This window comes from Odocoileus virginianus, chromosome 25, assembly GCF_023699985.2.
Source record: "Odocoileus virginianus isolate 20LAN1187 ecotype Illinois chromosome 25, Ovbor_1.2, whole genome shotgun sequence".
NCBI lineage: Eukaryota > Metazoa > Chordata > Mammalia > Artiodactyla > Cervidae > Odocoileus > Odocoileus virginianus.
Genome location: NC_069698.1, coordinates 11,826,994 through 11,841,389, shown reverse-complemented (window position 1 = coordinate 11,841,389; position 14,396 = coordinate 11,826,994). Strand labels below are relative to the sequence as shown.

General features: G+C 41.1%; 2 protein-coding genes across 6 annotated transcripts in view; one reads left to right on the top strand and one right to left on the bottom strand.

The window, feature by feature from the left end:
• Positions 1–14,396, top strand: part of CMSS1 (cms1 ribosomal small subunit homolog) — a 373,974-nt gene that overhangs the window by 17,814 nt on the left and 341,764 nt on the right. The gene's annotated exons all lie outside the window — the stretch shown is intronic.
• FILIP1L (filamin A interacting protein 1 like) overlaps positions 1–14,396 on the bottom strand; it is a 111,052-nt gene that overhangs the window by 6,286 nt on the left and 90,370 nt on the right. For 3 of the 4 annotated variants that reach the window (XM_020916720.2, XM_020916723.2, XM_020916721.2), the window contains one exon: positions 9,591–12,737. In XM_020916720.2, the coding sequence (XP_020772379.2) occupies positions 9,941–12,737 (2,797 nt within the window). In that variant the 3' untranslated portion in view covers positions 9,591–9,940. Of the gene's footprint in view, positions 1–9,590; positions 12,738–14,396 lie in introns of those variants that run through there. The other variant, XM_020916719.2, reaches the window with a different exon arrangement.

The window sequence follows — 14,396 nt, the reverse complement described above, 5'->3', positions numbered from 1 at the left end:
CTTGCATTGGATTTCACAGGTCTGGGTATGTGGAAATCTGTGGAGGCCTTGGTAATTCTGATAAATGCGATCAGTGACTGTATTTTGAGAAATGTTAATATGAGAGTTTCAAAAAATAAATGACAGCTTATTCTTACTCTCAAAAGATTATAGGCTTATAGTGTAAGAGGGGTGACAAAAGACTATAATGAGGCAAAATTAAGTGCTATAATAAAAGTATAAACAGAAACGTTTCGGAAACTCAGAGGAAAATTGAGAAAAATAGAGGATTTTCTGCAGGGATGGACACTTGAGGCAGGAGTCAGGCTTCAGTAAAGGAGCAGAGGAAGAGGAGCGTTGCCGTCCGAGGGGCGGCCTGAGCAAAGGCACAGCGTGAGGAGGCCTGATGTGCGTGAGGAGAGGTCAGTGCAGTGTCCGGGGAGGGCGCACCTGTCCAGAGCTTCAGAGGGAGAGGAGGTGACAGGCGGAGGCCTGACTGCAAGTTTGCCTTTGGGCCACTCAGTAATCTAAGTGCCAAGCAAGTGCAGTTTTGAGGTGAGGGACTGGAGAATTGCCTTGGTCAGGACAGTGTTGTAGAAATTTCACCAACAACACAAGTGAAGGTTGGATTAGAGGTGTGGGGTTAAATGCAATAGTTGAACTATTTTACGGTAGCATCTGTTCTGAAGTCTGGTTTTGGGGAATACTAGCACAAATAAAAGAGAGAGGGCAGAGGGAGAAATACCAGGGCAGAGTGGTCGGTTGGATCTAGAGGATGAGCAGAGAAGTGGAGAACGGGGCTCAGCTGTTGACCCTGGGTGACAGGGGAAGGTCGTGGACCACCACCAGAAGTGAGACAAAGCAATCCAGAGAGCGATCCAAGTGGGACAGAGCCCAGGCTTGTGGGCACATGCCAGGCTTGAAGTGTAGTCCCATCTTCCATGTGCAGCTGTTTGGTAGGCATTGAAAACTTGGAGATGCTGCTTTGAGAATCATCATAGAAAAACTGCTGATACCATTCAAGTGGCTGAGACAGCCCAGGGAGAAAATGATTCCTCTTCACCTGCCACTTTTTCCTTCTCCCACTGTGGGTACTTCTGTATACTTTTCCCAGAGTCTGAGAGGTGAGTTTTATGCCCACATTCCCTCTACAAGGCTGCTTGTCTTACTAAGTGGTAAGAGTGTGACTGGTTCTGAGAGCAGCCCTCTAAGGAGACGTTTCTTTCCAGTCCTTGAACAATGCACAGTGATTGAGCCATTTTCCAAGCACTGATTGGTTCTCTGAGAGGAGGGAAACCCTGCCCCTCTCCTGTAGCTACCAGGCTGGCCCCTGGGCCATTATGTTCAGACTGAACAGACAGATTACTTAAACTTGCAGTCTCTAAGGGAGTCTGCCACTCCTTAGCACAGGGGTGTTCAGTAATTACAGGATGGTCCCCTTGTAGCGCATTTCCTTCCTCATTGGCAGTCTGAGAACGCCTGGAATAGAGCCTAATAGGTTGGCCTAAGAAAATAGTACTAATTGTCCATTGTTCTCCTTAGTCCTCTCATTATGCTTCTTAGAAGCTAACATCAGCAACTCTGGCAGCATTTTTTATATTTTCTAAAATTTTTGCAATATACATGCATTATAATCAGAATAAAGTTTTATATAAAAAATTGTGCTGCTTGTGTCTGTCACTGTGAGAGATCGTCCTTCTCAGAGTGATCCCTGCTACCCTGAAGGGACCCGCCACGTGTTTAAATGTTTGTCATGTAATGGACTCTTTAGGGATCTGTTGCAGTTTTTCGTTAACTCCTCTTTCTATAAAATGATACTTCTCTGAGGCCTCAAAACTGACTGGTATCAGTGAATTTAAGCAAGAACACCATTAAAAGACAAAAAACAGAAAAGAAATAGCTCTTTTTTAAAGAAGAGAAGGGGCAAGAAAGAGCCAACTGACTAAATTGTAAAGGCTAGTAATTTGTTCTTGAGGAATTACTTCGAGTGGCGGCATTGAAGCCAGTCTTTATATGTCCTTAATGAGGGGCTTCCCTAGTAGCTCAGCTTCCCTGGAGGCTCGGATGGTAAAGAGTCTGCCTGCAATGCAGGAGATCCAGGTTCAATCCCTGAGTCTGGAAGATCCCCTGGAGAAGGAAATGGCAACCCGCTCCAGGATTCTTGCCTGGAAAAGCCCAGGGACAGAGGAGCCTGGCAGGATACAGTCAGTGGGGTTGCAAATAGAGTCAGACACGACTTAGCAACTAAACATCAATTGTTGTGAGAGATAATTGGAGATCAACTTGAAGATTTTTCTCTAAAATGACAATTTTATTTGTGATAACTCCCTAAGTTTACAGTTATTTAATTCTGAATTGGAAGCAGAATTTAGAGACTGACAAGGTTGAACCCTGGGCTTCTCATGTGGCTCAATGGATAAAGAATCTGCCTACAGTGCAGGAGATGCTGGAGATGTGGGTTTGATTCCTGAGTCAGGATGATCCTCTGGAGGACGGCATGGCTGCCCACTCCGGTATTCTTGCCTGGAGAATACCATGGACAGAGGAGCCTGGCAGGCTGCAGTCCATGAGGTATCAAAGAGTCGGACATGACTGAAGCGACTGAAAGTGCATGCATGCAAGGTTGAACCCTAACACTTCGCCCCCTGAGCTCAAGAAATTCACAATTCTTTTTTTGTAAAGTGATTTTGGGACCTTAAGTCTTTCCTTGTAAGTCATGATGCTGCTTGAGAAATGTAAACCCTAAATTAGGGTATGCCATCCCAGAAAGATTTTCTAGGATTCTGCAAAGGCAGAAGTCTCACCACCTCTGGGCTAAGCTGGTGGTGCTTGTCTTTTTGATGACTAGACCTTGATCCCTAGATTGCCTTCTCTGGAGGTTTTGGGTCACTGTCAGGATTGTCAGTGTGGCCACCTGCTCATTAACTTCGATGTGTGTGGTTGTGATGTTGCTTCTGTGGATCATTGTCACTCATTTCTGATGCTTTTCACTCCAGCCACGTCTGAGGAGATCAGGTCCCTCTGTTCTTCACAGACTGATAGCCTATGCAAATTCATTCTTCACTCCTGGAGTTTGTGCCTTTGCTTACAGACCCCTGTTTGAGGACAGAGTGGGCTTGGACTGCAGCTTTACTGCTCCCTGACCACTTGTACCTCTCCTTGGTCTTGCTTTCTCCCATCTTCTATCCACAGCATCATCCCCAGTCAGTCTTCCCCATGCCTGCCCATTGGTGTGGGGCTTGGTTTTCACCTTCATTATCTCTTAACAGTGGTCTGCAGATAGGAGGAGGTGAAAGAGGAGGCGGATTGCTGCTCTCATCTGTAGTGATCCTGGAAGGTTTCAGAAGGTCAGGCTTGAGCCAGACATTTCGCTGTAGATCACTAGATTGGAGCAGAGAATTCTCTCCAGGTAGAGCAGCGGAGAGGAGGCAGGGTGTCTGTACACACAGACGTGTGTGTATGCAGGCGTGTTCCCAATGTTCTGGCTGAAGCGGCAGACTGTTAGGCAGCACGCAGGCAGCTGATGTTAGGTGCCCTGTGTGTGTTCTGAGCAGGATTAGATATGATTTGTTATGCTTCTCCTTGCACTGAGGTAGCTTCATCTCTAAAATTGTGATGATACCCACTTTACAGGGTTATTATGCAATAACGTAGCAGTGGATAGAGCATTCGTCTTCGCTGATCTCACCTCCTGCTTTGAGGACAGTGCCCCCAGCGCGGTGGTCAAGGCCCTTCAGCTCTGACAGCGCTGTGCCCTTTGCATCTTGTTGTCAGTCGCTCAGTGGTGTCCGACTCTCTCTGGCCACTCCCCAGCCGTGCCTGCGGCAGCCACACTACCTCACTCACTGCTCCTTGAATGCTGGTTTCTGCTCTCCTGCCTGCCCCCGCACCTCTGCTTTGAGATCCTCCTAGAATCTCTATCCCAGTTTTCCTTCTCTCGCAGACAGCTACCTCTCCTCCAGTCAGATCATATCTGTGTCTGAAGCCTGACCCCTGAGCCCTGTCCAGGGTAATCTCCTCCTTCTCCAAAGGCCTGTAGAACTTGCTCTCTATAGGATTCCTTTTCTGTGGTGTGCTCTTGATTACCTTTTAAGGTGGTTCTCAACTCTTGTCTTAGATTCTAAGTCTCATCACCTGCATAGCTGTCTTGCACAGCAATGAGTAAATATTAGGTGTTTCATAAATGTTTGTGGGTTCATTCTTGTAAGTGATTTGTTGAGGAATGAATGGTGCCTGTATTCTCATAGAAGACATAGAATCACTTGTGGTGATTATAAGCTAATACAAATGGGATTGAAACTCCTCAGAGGAGACTTTAGAAAGTTCTAAACAGTAAAGGGTTATTTCTTAAGTTCTTAGGAATCCTGCTGAAACCCACCTTTCCCCCATTTTGCCAACCAAAGCAAAGTTGGTTGGTTGTCTAGACTTCTGTTTCTTCCAAAGGCATGTGAAGAATGGAAAACTCATCTAAAAATGCTGGTTTGTAGTATGGTATCTTTGAAAGAGACAAAGGTAAAAGGTATTAATACAAATAAAAATGTTCAAATATGCATGTGCTCCAGGCCTATCTATCAAATTAGTAGAAACAAGCCTTTGCAATGAAACTCCTCAGCGCAGATTTTTAAAGTGCTTTGAGGCTTATTTTAGTCTGGTCGAGCTTCTCGTCTCTGTGTTCCAGATGCGGGGAGCTCCTAAAGGGCACTGAGTCTTTCTCCTTAGTGCCCGCCCCGGTCCGTTTGCCACTGTCAGTGGGTCGGTCCGCTGTGTCTGCTGTGGTTCTTTGAAGAGGAGATGCTAGTGCTGAGATGCTGTGCATGTCACTGAGACAGGGGTGCTATGTCAGTAAACCTACTCCACCCTTCCAGAGGCCTGAAGAATGGCAGAGAGTGAGACAGCCTTTGTAGGTCTGTAGGGCCTATTGTTGATTATTCAGAGATGACTAGCCTTTGAAAAAAGAAACAAAACTGTTAGGCAAAAAAAAAGGGTCTGTTTTAGGTAACCTCACAAAAATATCATACAGAACCATTTGGCTATGTGGGAAAAAGGAACTCACTAAAATAAAACTTTCAGGCTTTCAAAAAAATTACCTCGCATAACTAGATAAATTTTATTTCTCTTGACCAATAATTCTGTGACAAAAATAAATTTTAAAATGAGGCCACAAGAGGATTATCTGTCAGATTGCTGACTGCAGTGTTAAAGGTTAGCCCAGATCACATTTTTATGGCATTGTTCTAACTGTTGTAAAACCTGGTATCCTGATAGAATATTGACAGATTTGTATGTGTTGCTGTATGAACAGCATTAATTTATTATCAGATGATAAGGTGCTTAGAAGTGTGTTAGCTGGTTGACTTGCTCAACTCCCTAAGGAGTCTTTATCCTACAGCCGTGCCTTTGGGGGTACCTGCTCTGACTGCACAGTAGAAGGATCCACCAGTTGCAAAGGAAAGGACCTGGAGCTTAATCTAAATGAAAATGAGTTTTAAGGCGTTTCAAGGTCTGGGGATTTTATTGAACCACTTATCTTCCTTATTCTTTCTTGGATTTGCTTCACTGTGGCCTAAGGTGAATGGAGTCCTTTGTTTTGGCTCATCCAAACTGCTCTCTTTAATGTGTGTTCTGGACCATTCCCAAGAAATGCTTGTAGGGTTATGCTGAGGCCCAGGGACCTGAAGGTGAAACAGAGCTTGTAGTTGTCAGACAGCCTGCTACTGCTGCTCAGAGATTTAGACATCTCTGCTTTGCTACTGTTGTAAAACTGAGAACCTTCCCACCTTATAAGATGGCAGTTTCTATTGAGCTCTTCTTTTGAATAAAAAGAAAACCTGGAGAATAAGCCATCTGTTTGTCATGCCAGCCACTAGAGGGTGGAATAGTCACACTTCCTGAAACAGGTGTAATTCATTCTGATAGAGCAAGACCAGAGTCAGGACGTATTTGCTAGTGTTTATCAATATATCAATAGAAATGTCGAAAACAATGGAATTCCTTCTTTGTGTGTGTGTGTGCTGAATGGCTTTAGTCATGTCGAACTCTTTGCAGTGCTATGGACTGTAGCCTACCAGGCTCCTCTATCCATGGGATTCTTCAGGCAAGAGTACTGGAGTGGGCTGCCTTGCTCTTCTCCAGGGGATCTTCCTGACCCAAGAATCAGACCTGTGTCTCTTATGTCTCCTGCATTGGCAGGTGGGTTCTTCACCATCAGTGCTGCCTGGGAAGCCCAATTCCTTCTTTAGGTACATAGTAATCAGCAGAGAAACTTTTTAAACAATGCAGCTTCCTGGGCTCTACCCTCAGAGATTGGGATTTGATAGCCCTGGGTGGGACATCAGGGGATTTTCATAATGTGTTTTGAATTTTACTTTGAGAAATGTAGATCCTATTGTTTTGGGCATGCATTATTGCCTAATTACTTTTTCTCTTAGGATTGCAAAGCAAAATGATTATCTGGAGGAAAAGACAATATCAGAAGCCAACATGTAGGGAAACTAATGTGTTATTAAAGCTCTCTCCCTGCCTTTGTCTAACAGGTTTCAAAGGAGACTCACTTGGTAAAGATTAAGAATCAAAATAGCTGTGAAAAATGTTTTTGTGTGGAGTTATATTTTAGTCAATAAAGATCACAGAATCCTTATACTACAAGTCTAAAAATTTTAAATTAAATACCCCTTTTATGGTCATCTCACAGTGCAATCTAGTTTATCCTTTGCCTAATGTCTTGGCTTTCTGAAATGTAGTTGTAGAAACTCTCTAACTACTAATAGAATTTATATAATCCTGTCATCATCTTGAACACATAAAGAGACTTTCCTTTGTATGTAAAGATCCAGTTGTTGTAATGTACAATGTCCTTCTTGTAAGGATGACTTAGAGAGCAGTGGCCTCCTTGGGAAAGCTTTGCAAATGGTCTTAAAAGGCAAGAAGAATGTCATTAAAATAAAATGACAAAATAAAATAAAATGTCACAAAATAAAATCATTCAAAACTGTGATAGAATGCTGCAGCTCAAAAAGTTAAAAGAATCAGGGACTGAGTAAATGAATCTTGGTTCTGAAGCTAGGACCTCAGATGAAATGAAAGGAAGATATTTTTTCAGATGTTTATAGAAATAGTCATGTCTCCTATGAACCTCTCAAGGGCTTTCTTTTCATCAAGAACACAACCCTCCACTTTCACATATCTCATATGAAGATTTTACAGTGACATTTCCTCTCTCCTTCCTAATTTTCAGGGTTTGTCTGTGATTTTACGTGAAATAAAAAGAAAGTCCTGGAACCCCACATACACATATGCACACACAAGCACACAGAGTTATGAAGAATTATTTTTGAAATTAAAGGCCAATAATCTAGTCTGTGTCATTCTTTGTATGATTTTATGGAAAATAAACTTTTTAAAGAGATGATGCTCTCTTTACCATAAACTTTGATTAGTAGCACTTTTAGTAATCTATGTGTTATTAATACAACAGTGTTAATAAATTTTCATATGGATATGAATTGTTACACTGAAGTAGTCCTAATAGAGGAACCTCTAAAAGAGGTTCAGTTCCTTGCAAGTCAGGTAGATTTCCAATAATATTAAATTACTTGGGAAGCCTATTTGTAGTTAATATCTGGAGCAGGATGATGAAATGAGAATTTGTGCATTATAATCATAGAGCACAGGACTTGGGATATTAACTTTATTATATAAAATTGCTCTGGCTCACATAAGATAAGAAATTGAATCCTTAACAAGACAGTTCAACTAAAGAATGGTCCAGAGCCTCTCAACCTCTTAGTTACAAGCGTGCCAAAAATGGACCTTTTCCTCAGTACTTGGGGCAGCTGGGAGGAGCCTGGGGGCGACAGGGTCCCTCAGCTCATCGCCTCCGCCTCTGCATCCATCCAGTGTGTGTTCTGCTTGTGTCAGCATGGGACACAAGCTGGTAAGTGCTGGGAAGACTCTGTGTTTTAATTCTTTCCAGTTTCTGTTTATTATTAGTTGATTATAAACTATTTCTGTTTTTTATTAGTTGATCAATGTTCACCAAAACTTTATATGTACTCTCCTGATTATTATCTTAAAAGATATCCCATGTAGCAACATTATCAGTGTCTACTTTAAAAGATGTAAAATAAAGAGTTGTAGTTTCTTCTAAAGTTCTAATCCAAGGTAACTTAAAAATAAAAACAGTTTTGGAAAACATTAAGACTGTCATGTATTTTGTAATACAGTTGGGTCACTGCCGATTCCCAAGATAAATGTGTTTAAACAGAAGCTTTCTCATTCATCACTAACCTCAGCTTTCATCCAAATTTATTTAATGATGATGCAAGCCCACAGTGTTGGTGTTGCAGTTCATCACCATGGAAGTGTTTCTGTCAACAAATCCTTGCTTTGCTATCATGAAATTGATTTTGCAGGGAAAGGAGGATAATTGTGAAAGATGCCTCTTACTTCTAAAGATCTTCACAGTTTTCCTGGGTGTCTAAATGAATTGTGCTTAAAATCAATAACCGGCAATAAAATTGACCACACTAAATTAACAGTTATGAGGTTGGAAAAGGGAAAATGGCAGTGAGCTACTTTGTCTGAAATCATGTTTTTGGAATGTGGCTTGGGGACCAGATTTGTAATATGAAATGTTCCTCTGAAAGCTGTTGTTCTCTGCTACAGAGGTACAGATTATGCTGACAGTCTCAGTATCAGAATTCCTAGGATGCTTTTATATTTTTTTAAGGATTACTGAGTATTTCTCACCTACCTTGAAAATCACGTAACAATAATCACAGAAGAAACTTCCTCAACTAACATGCAGTATTTTTAAAAATATGCCTTTTCTATAACTTATGTTTGTAACTATCTTTACTTTTTATTTGCTTGTTGGGAGGTTAAAAAAAAAAAGCACAACAACCTACAATTAAGTTTAAGCTTCTGAATGCAGACCACTAACAAGCAAGGTAGGAAGCAGCTACCTTAAGTAATTCAAACTATTCTGTGAGCCAAATAGGAGAAAGGAACAATAATGACATTTTTGGTTCGAAGCAGAGTGTTCAAGAGCATATGTTTTAGTGGCTGATTCTAGGTTTAGATGTAGACAAACATTTTAAGGGGATTTTTAATGTATGGTAGAAAGACAGTCAACTCTTGATTGTCAAGGTAACTTGTGTTTCCAAATGTGCTTTTTCTGGCTTCCTAACACACTTTTTACTTTCACCTGACATGCCTCAGCTCATACATGTTCACAAAAGCAAATTAATATTATTTTATTCAGCTATTATGAGTAAGCATTTTATTAAGTTCCTAAATTCCTAATATGTGCTAAATACTGTGCTGGGCACCAGGGATATTAGGAAACATCTCAAGTGTGAAGTCAAGTTTGCTCCTGTGAGATCTTGTAGTTCACCTTGAAATCAAAGAGCCATAAAATTTTTTTATTTCAACTACTTCCTTCTCCTCTAATACATGATCAGAAGTTGACTATAAATGGGAAATAGATCCTGTTGTTTTTAATGAAGAATGAATAGACATTATAAACAGGAAATAAAATTCTATTATACATGCAAAAAAAAAACAAAACACACACACACAGAATGACCAAAAGAAAATTCCGCAAGCAATGGTAAAAATAACAAATTATTTACTGCTTTATAATGTTAAAGTATTTCACCAAGACAAGTTGCAGTCAAATTAATGTGAGTTATGGAAAATGAAATACATAAAGATGTATTTAAACAAGTGCAGACTAAATATTTTCCATACAGGGTATGTAAATGAAAAGATACACAGTAAGTGCACACTTGATATGACTATGCAGGCAACACTTAGTTAGTTTCAGATACTCTTGGATAGTTCATGCATAAACCTTCCCAAAGTACAAGTTCAGTCAGTCTTTGGGGGGATGTAGAGGGATAATTAAAAAGGACTGAGTTCCTTGCAATAATATCAGTATAAACCGGATAAGGAAGGGTCGTCAGTTATATATGTTACTTACTGTAATTTGTGATTGTCGAGGAAGAGGTGTGGCTGTCGGTGTGATAGTAATACTGCTGGTGACTTTATTGGTGGTTTTGTTTAGTGCCCCGTTAGTTAAGCCTTGAGTTCTGTTATCCTGCAGTGGTGTTGAAGGGCTGGCAGGTCTCACGGGGCTGGCTACAGCTTGCATGTAAGGACTTCCTAAGTGAATGTGGATTTTATTATCCTCAGTAGTTATCACACTTGAACTGTTACTGTTTGAACGCTGAAACTGCCATGATGACTGCCGGTCAGGGGAGACTCTGAAAATTGCGTGCTTGGCACTGATTTCTATCGGCTCGGGAGAGCGTCCCTGCTCAGGGGAGTTAGCTGAACCAGTAACAGCCAAAACCTGAATAGGTGACATTGTCCTTTCTGGAGTTAGAGAACCACAGGACTCTGGGGTCTGTGCCCTGGCAAAGGTTGCCATGGTAATTGGGGACATGCCTTGCTCTAAACTCATCAGGCCTTCAGCAGAGGTTTTTGATTTCACTGGTGTTATGGAGGCATTTTGGAGGATGGTGATCCTTTGCTTTGGGGTGCCACAGTTTGGTATCACTGCAGTGCTTGTGTAAGAGTGAGGACCCTCTGTGGTTGGACTTGTGATTTCAAGAGTGGCTGTGTTTTGGACATGGTCTGGAGTAACCTTTATGTGAAGTGGCTGCCCAGGTGTGTGGCTGAGGACTAAATCTCCGGGTTGCACAAAGCTGCCATTGGGTTTAGTCTGTATTTTGCCATTCTGAGGATGGCCCTCCTTGGACTTCATCCAAGGAATCCAGAGCTTCCTGTTAACAGGACAGGGAGTAGATGAGTTGCATTTGAAGGAAAGCACAGACTCCTCCTCATTAGGGTCCTCATCCTGGTCCTCGCTCTCCTCATATAACTGACCATTGATGACTGCTCGTTCCAGAGGAATGAGGCTCTTATAATCAGGTGGCTCACTGTCTACTGCTTCTGTCTGAACTTCTTTAGAAAATACTTGAGGGTCAGAGATTCTTCTTCCGTTGAAACTGGGCCGGAGGCTCTTACTGAAGTGACGATACCGCTCTAACTCTTTAGTGAGGTTTTCAATCTCTCTTCCTAGATCTCTGTTCCTGTTCTCTTGTTGGTTGAGCTTCTTTTGCAGAACTGAGTGATCTCCCTGGAGGTGACATATCAGGTCCTCAGTCGCCATGTATTCATGAATTTTCTCTTTCAGTGCATCCACCTCTCTTGAGAGGTGACCTGACTTAGCTTCTTCTTCTTGAAGCCTTTTGAAAAGCCACTGTTCATGGCTGGACTCTGTCTTTTCTGCTAACTTGTACTTGGCAAGTTCCATTTTAACATGCTCCAGCTCTTCAGATAAAAATTGAGCTTTGTCACGTTCATTAGCATACCTTCGTTCCAGAGTCTCATACTCATCTTCTGTTTTCATGAGGTCATCCTCGATGGCTTTCATATCCTTTAACTTCAGTTTCAGTCTATCCACTTCTTGAGAAAGCTCTTTAATCTTATTGTTCTCTTGGTGTAATGCTGTTGTGGATTTACCAGAATCCTGATTTAATTTGTTTTTTAGGAAATCTTTCTCAATTGCCTCCAGGGATTGAAGCCTATTTTTCAACACATTAACCTTGGACAGGAGATCATTTCCTTTCTCTTCTTCTGCCTTCAGTTTGTTTTTTAGATCATCTCTCTCTTTGGTTACACTGTACATTTTCTCTTCCACATCAGTTTTGGACTTCAGTGCCCTTTTAGTTTCCTCAATTAACTTCTCAGTAACTGTTGTCACTTTATTTTGCTCCACTTGAAGCTGAGAAGCAGCAGCTTGTAACTTATCTTCAGTTTGCTTTAATTTTTCACTCATTGTTTTCCGTTCATCTACCAGCATCACAGTTAATGTTTTCAATTTAGTTAAATCCTCTTTTAAGGTGAATTCTGTCTTTTCCAGACGACTTTCAATGGCTTCCAGCTCTTTGATCCTTATCTTTAAACTCTCTAGTTCCTGAGACAGTTGCTTTGTGGTCATCCTTTCTTTTTCCAAATTGCATTTCAGCGAGTAGCACTCTTGTTTGCTTTTGCTGAAAGCATCTTCTAATTTTTCCAGAGCCATAATCCTTTTATTGAGTTTTTCAACCTCAATTTTAAAGTCTTTACTCTGTGATGTTTCCTTTTCTAGCCTTTTATTGAGATCTCTGCACTGCTCCTCCATTTTTATGAGCTCTTCATCCTTCCCTTCCATTTCTAGCACACGTTTCCTGAGCTCCTCCACCTCAGCCATGATACTAGAGTTTCCATATTCTCCCTTGTTAATTTTTTCTTTTATATCTTGCAGCTCTTCTTCTGCTTTTCGTAAAGACCTGTTTGTCTCTTCTAACTCATCAATTTGCCGGCTGAGTGCTGCCAGCTTTTGTCGAAGCTGGCGATTTTGGCTGTCCTCATTGGTGAGCTTCGCCATAATTGTTTCTTGGTCCTGGTGAAATTTTGTGGTCTGTGTTTGCAGTTCGTTCTCTAGTCTGGTTGCCTTCTGTTCTTCTTCCTGAGCTCTGGCTTCAGCAAGGGCTAGTTTTGCATGTGTTTCCTTTGCACTTGCGGTTAGGTCCTGGATTTTCTGTCTTTGCAGGGCAAGTTGTGCCGTCAGCCTTTGTTGTTCATCCACCACCATCAAAGCAAAAGACTTCAGTTTGGTCAGCTCCTCTTTCAGGGCGGTGACCCTCTTCTCTTTTTCTTGCTCCTTCTTCTCCTGGGACTCAGTTTCTTGGTCAATCAGCCTTTTTAATCTGAAAAATAAAAGAGTGCATTCTGTTTTGTAACTGGTGCTTTAGTAACTTACGGGCTATGAGTAAACATGTATGTAATTTAGACAGTATCAACTCATACAGTAATGGAAAGGAGGTCCTGAATTTGATGGGGGTGGGGAATCTTGGCCCTTTTTTTTTCACTTCCTGCTCTCTTCCCCCGCTCAATGATTGCTGACAGTTTTAGTTCACCAGGAGCCTTAGTAAGAGTAAGGACAAGAATGTTTGGTTTAAATTGCTTGTGTAACATATAATCAATAGACATTGTAGCCTGAAGGTTGTAAAAATAAGCATAAGCTTGAGACTCACTTGGCCCAAGCTTCAAGACTAGCCCTACTCATACCAACTAATTAACCTGGGCAGTTATTTAACATCCCCTGGGCTTCAGTTTCCTCTGTGAAAACTGGAGGTGATAACTTTATTATCCAGGGGCCATTTGTGAAAATTAAATGAGATAATTCATCTAAGATTCTCACAGTGCTGACCCATAAGCATTTGAGTTTTGTTGCTGTTGATCTGTTTTATTAATGTGGTTATTATTGTATTTATCAAATGGTTTGCTTGAAACATTATAATATGTGATTACTAATGTTTGATTGGCTTCCTTATTCTTAGTTAAGATTAAATTTATTCACATTGCTTATAAGTTAGGCACTTTACTAATGGACCTATTTGCCAGTTTAAACTTGGTTTACACTAGCCTGACATTGTGTCAGGAAATCCATACACATCTATGTTTATTCCTACAGTGGATGGTAGTTGAATGAGAGGAACTGACAAGTACCTGAAGGGGTTTAGAGTTTTCATAACATATGGGAAGAGCATCGGATTTGATACAAAAGAGCTTGATGAGTGTCAGATATTAGAAATTATGAAGGAAAAGCTCTTATCAGGAACCTTTTTGAATCATGAGTCCTTTGAATGATGACTTTGATAACATGTTATTTTTTTTCTTTATGTTTTAAATTTGTCAACAGAACATGGAAGACATATTGCATGCAGTATAAACTCTCTCTTCCACACACTTTTTCCCTCAGTATTGAGGTCACAGTTTTAAATTTGTGGCACTCCTATTTACACTGGGAATGGCCTGATTATAGAGGATGTAATTACAGCTTTGCAGTATTGTTATAGAGAAGCTAAAATAGGATGGAATCCCCGAAGAATTTAACTGAAGGACTTGTCATGGGTGAAAAGTTGTAAATATTTTTTTTTTTTCATCAAGCATAGAGAGTTTCAGTGTATCTTATCTACTAGGAATGAGTTAATTATCCAATGCAAGTCTTTAATCCTTGCCACAGAACTTTCTTTTTAAAATTGTTTAAGTATGTGAGAGAACATTGTATAGGGAAATTAACTTGGGGTATTCTTGGATATAGAGTCCTTTTTGAGATTCGAATCTGCTCTTCTGTAATTACACTACGCAAGAGGCTATGTGTTTAAAATAATTGTATGATGTAAGAACTTTCAAACTTTTTTACGGGGAGGATCCACTTTTAGTTTTTCCTGTTTTGAGAACCTGACAGGCTGGCCCAAGGGCTGTGGCCTGTGCAGTTCTGAGGAAGCCGGGGTGGGGTAAGTTGATGATCTAATGCACACTCTTGGCAGGAGGCTTGCCCAGGGCTTCTGGCCCTGTCCCAT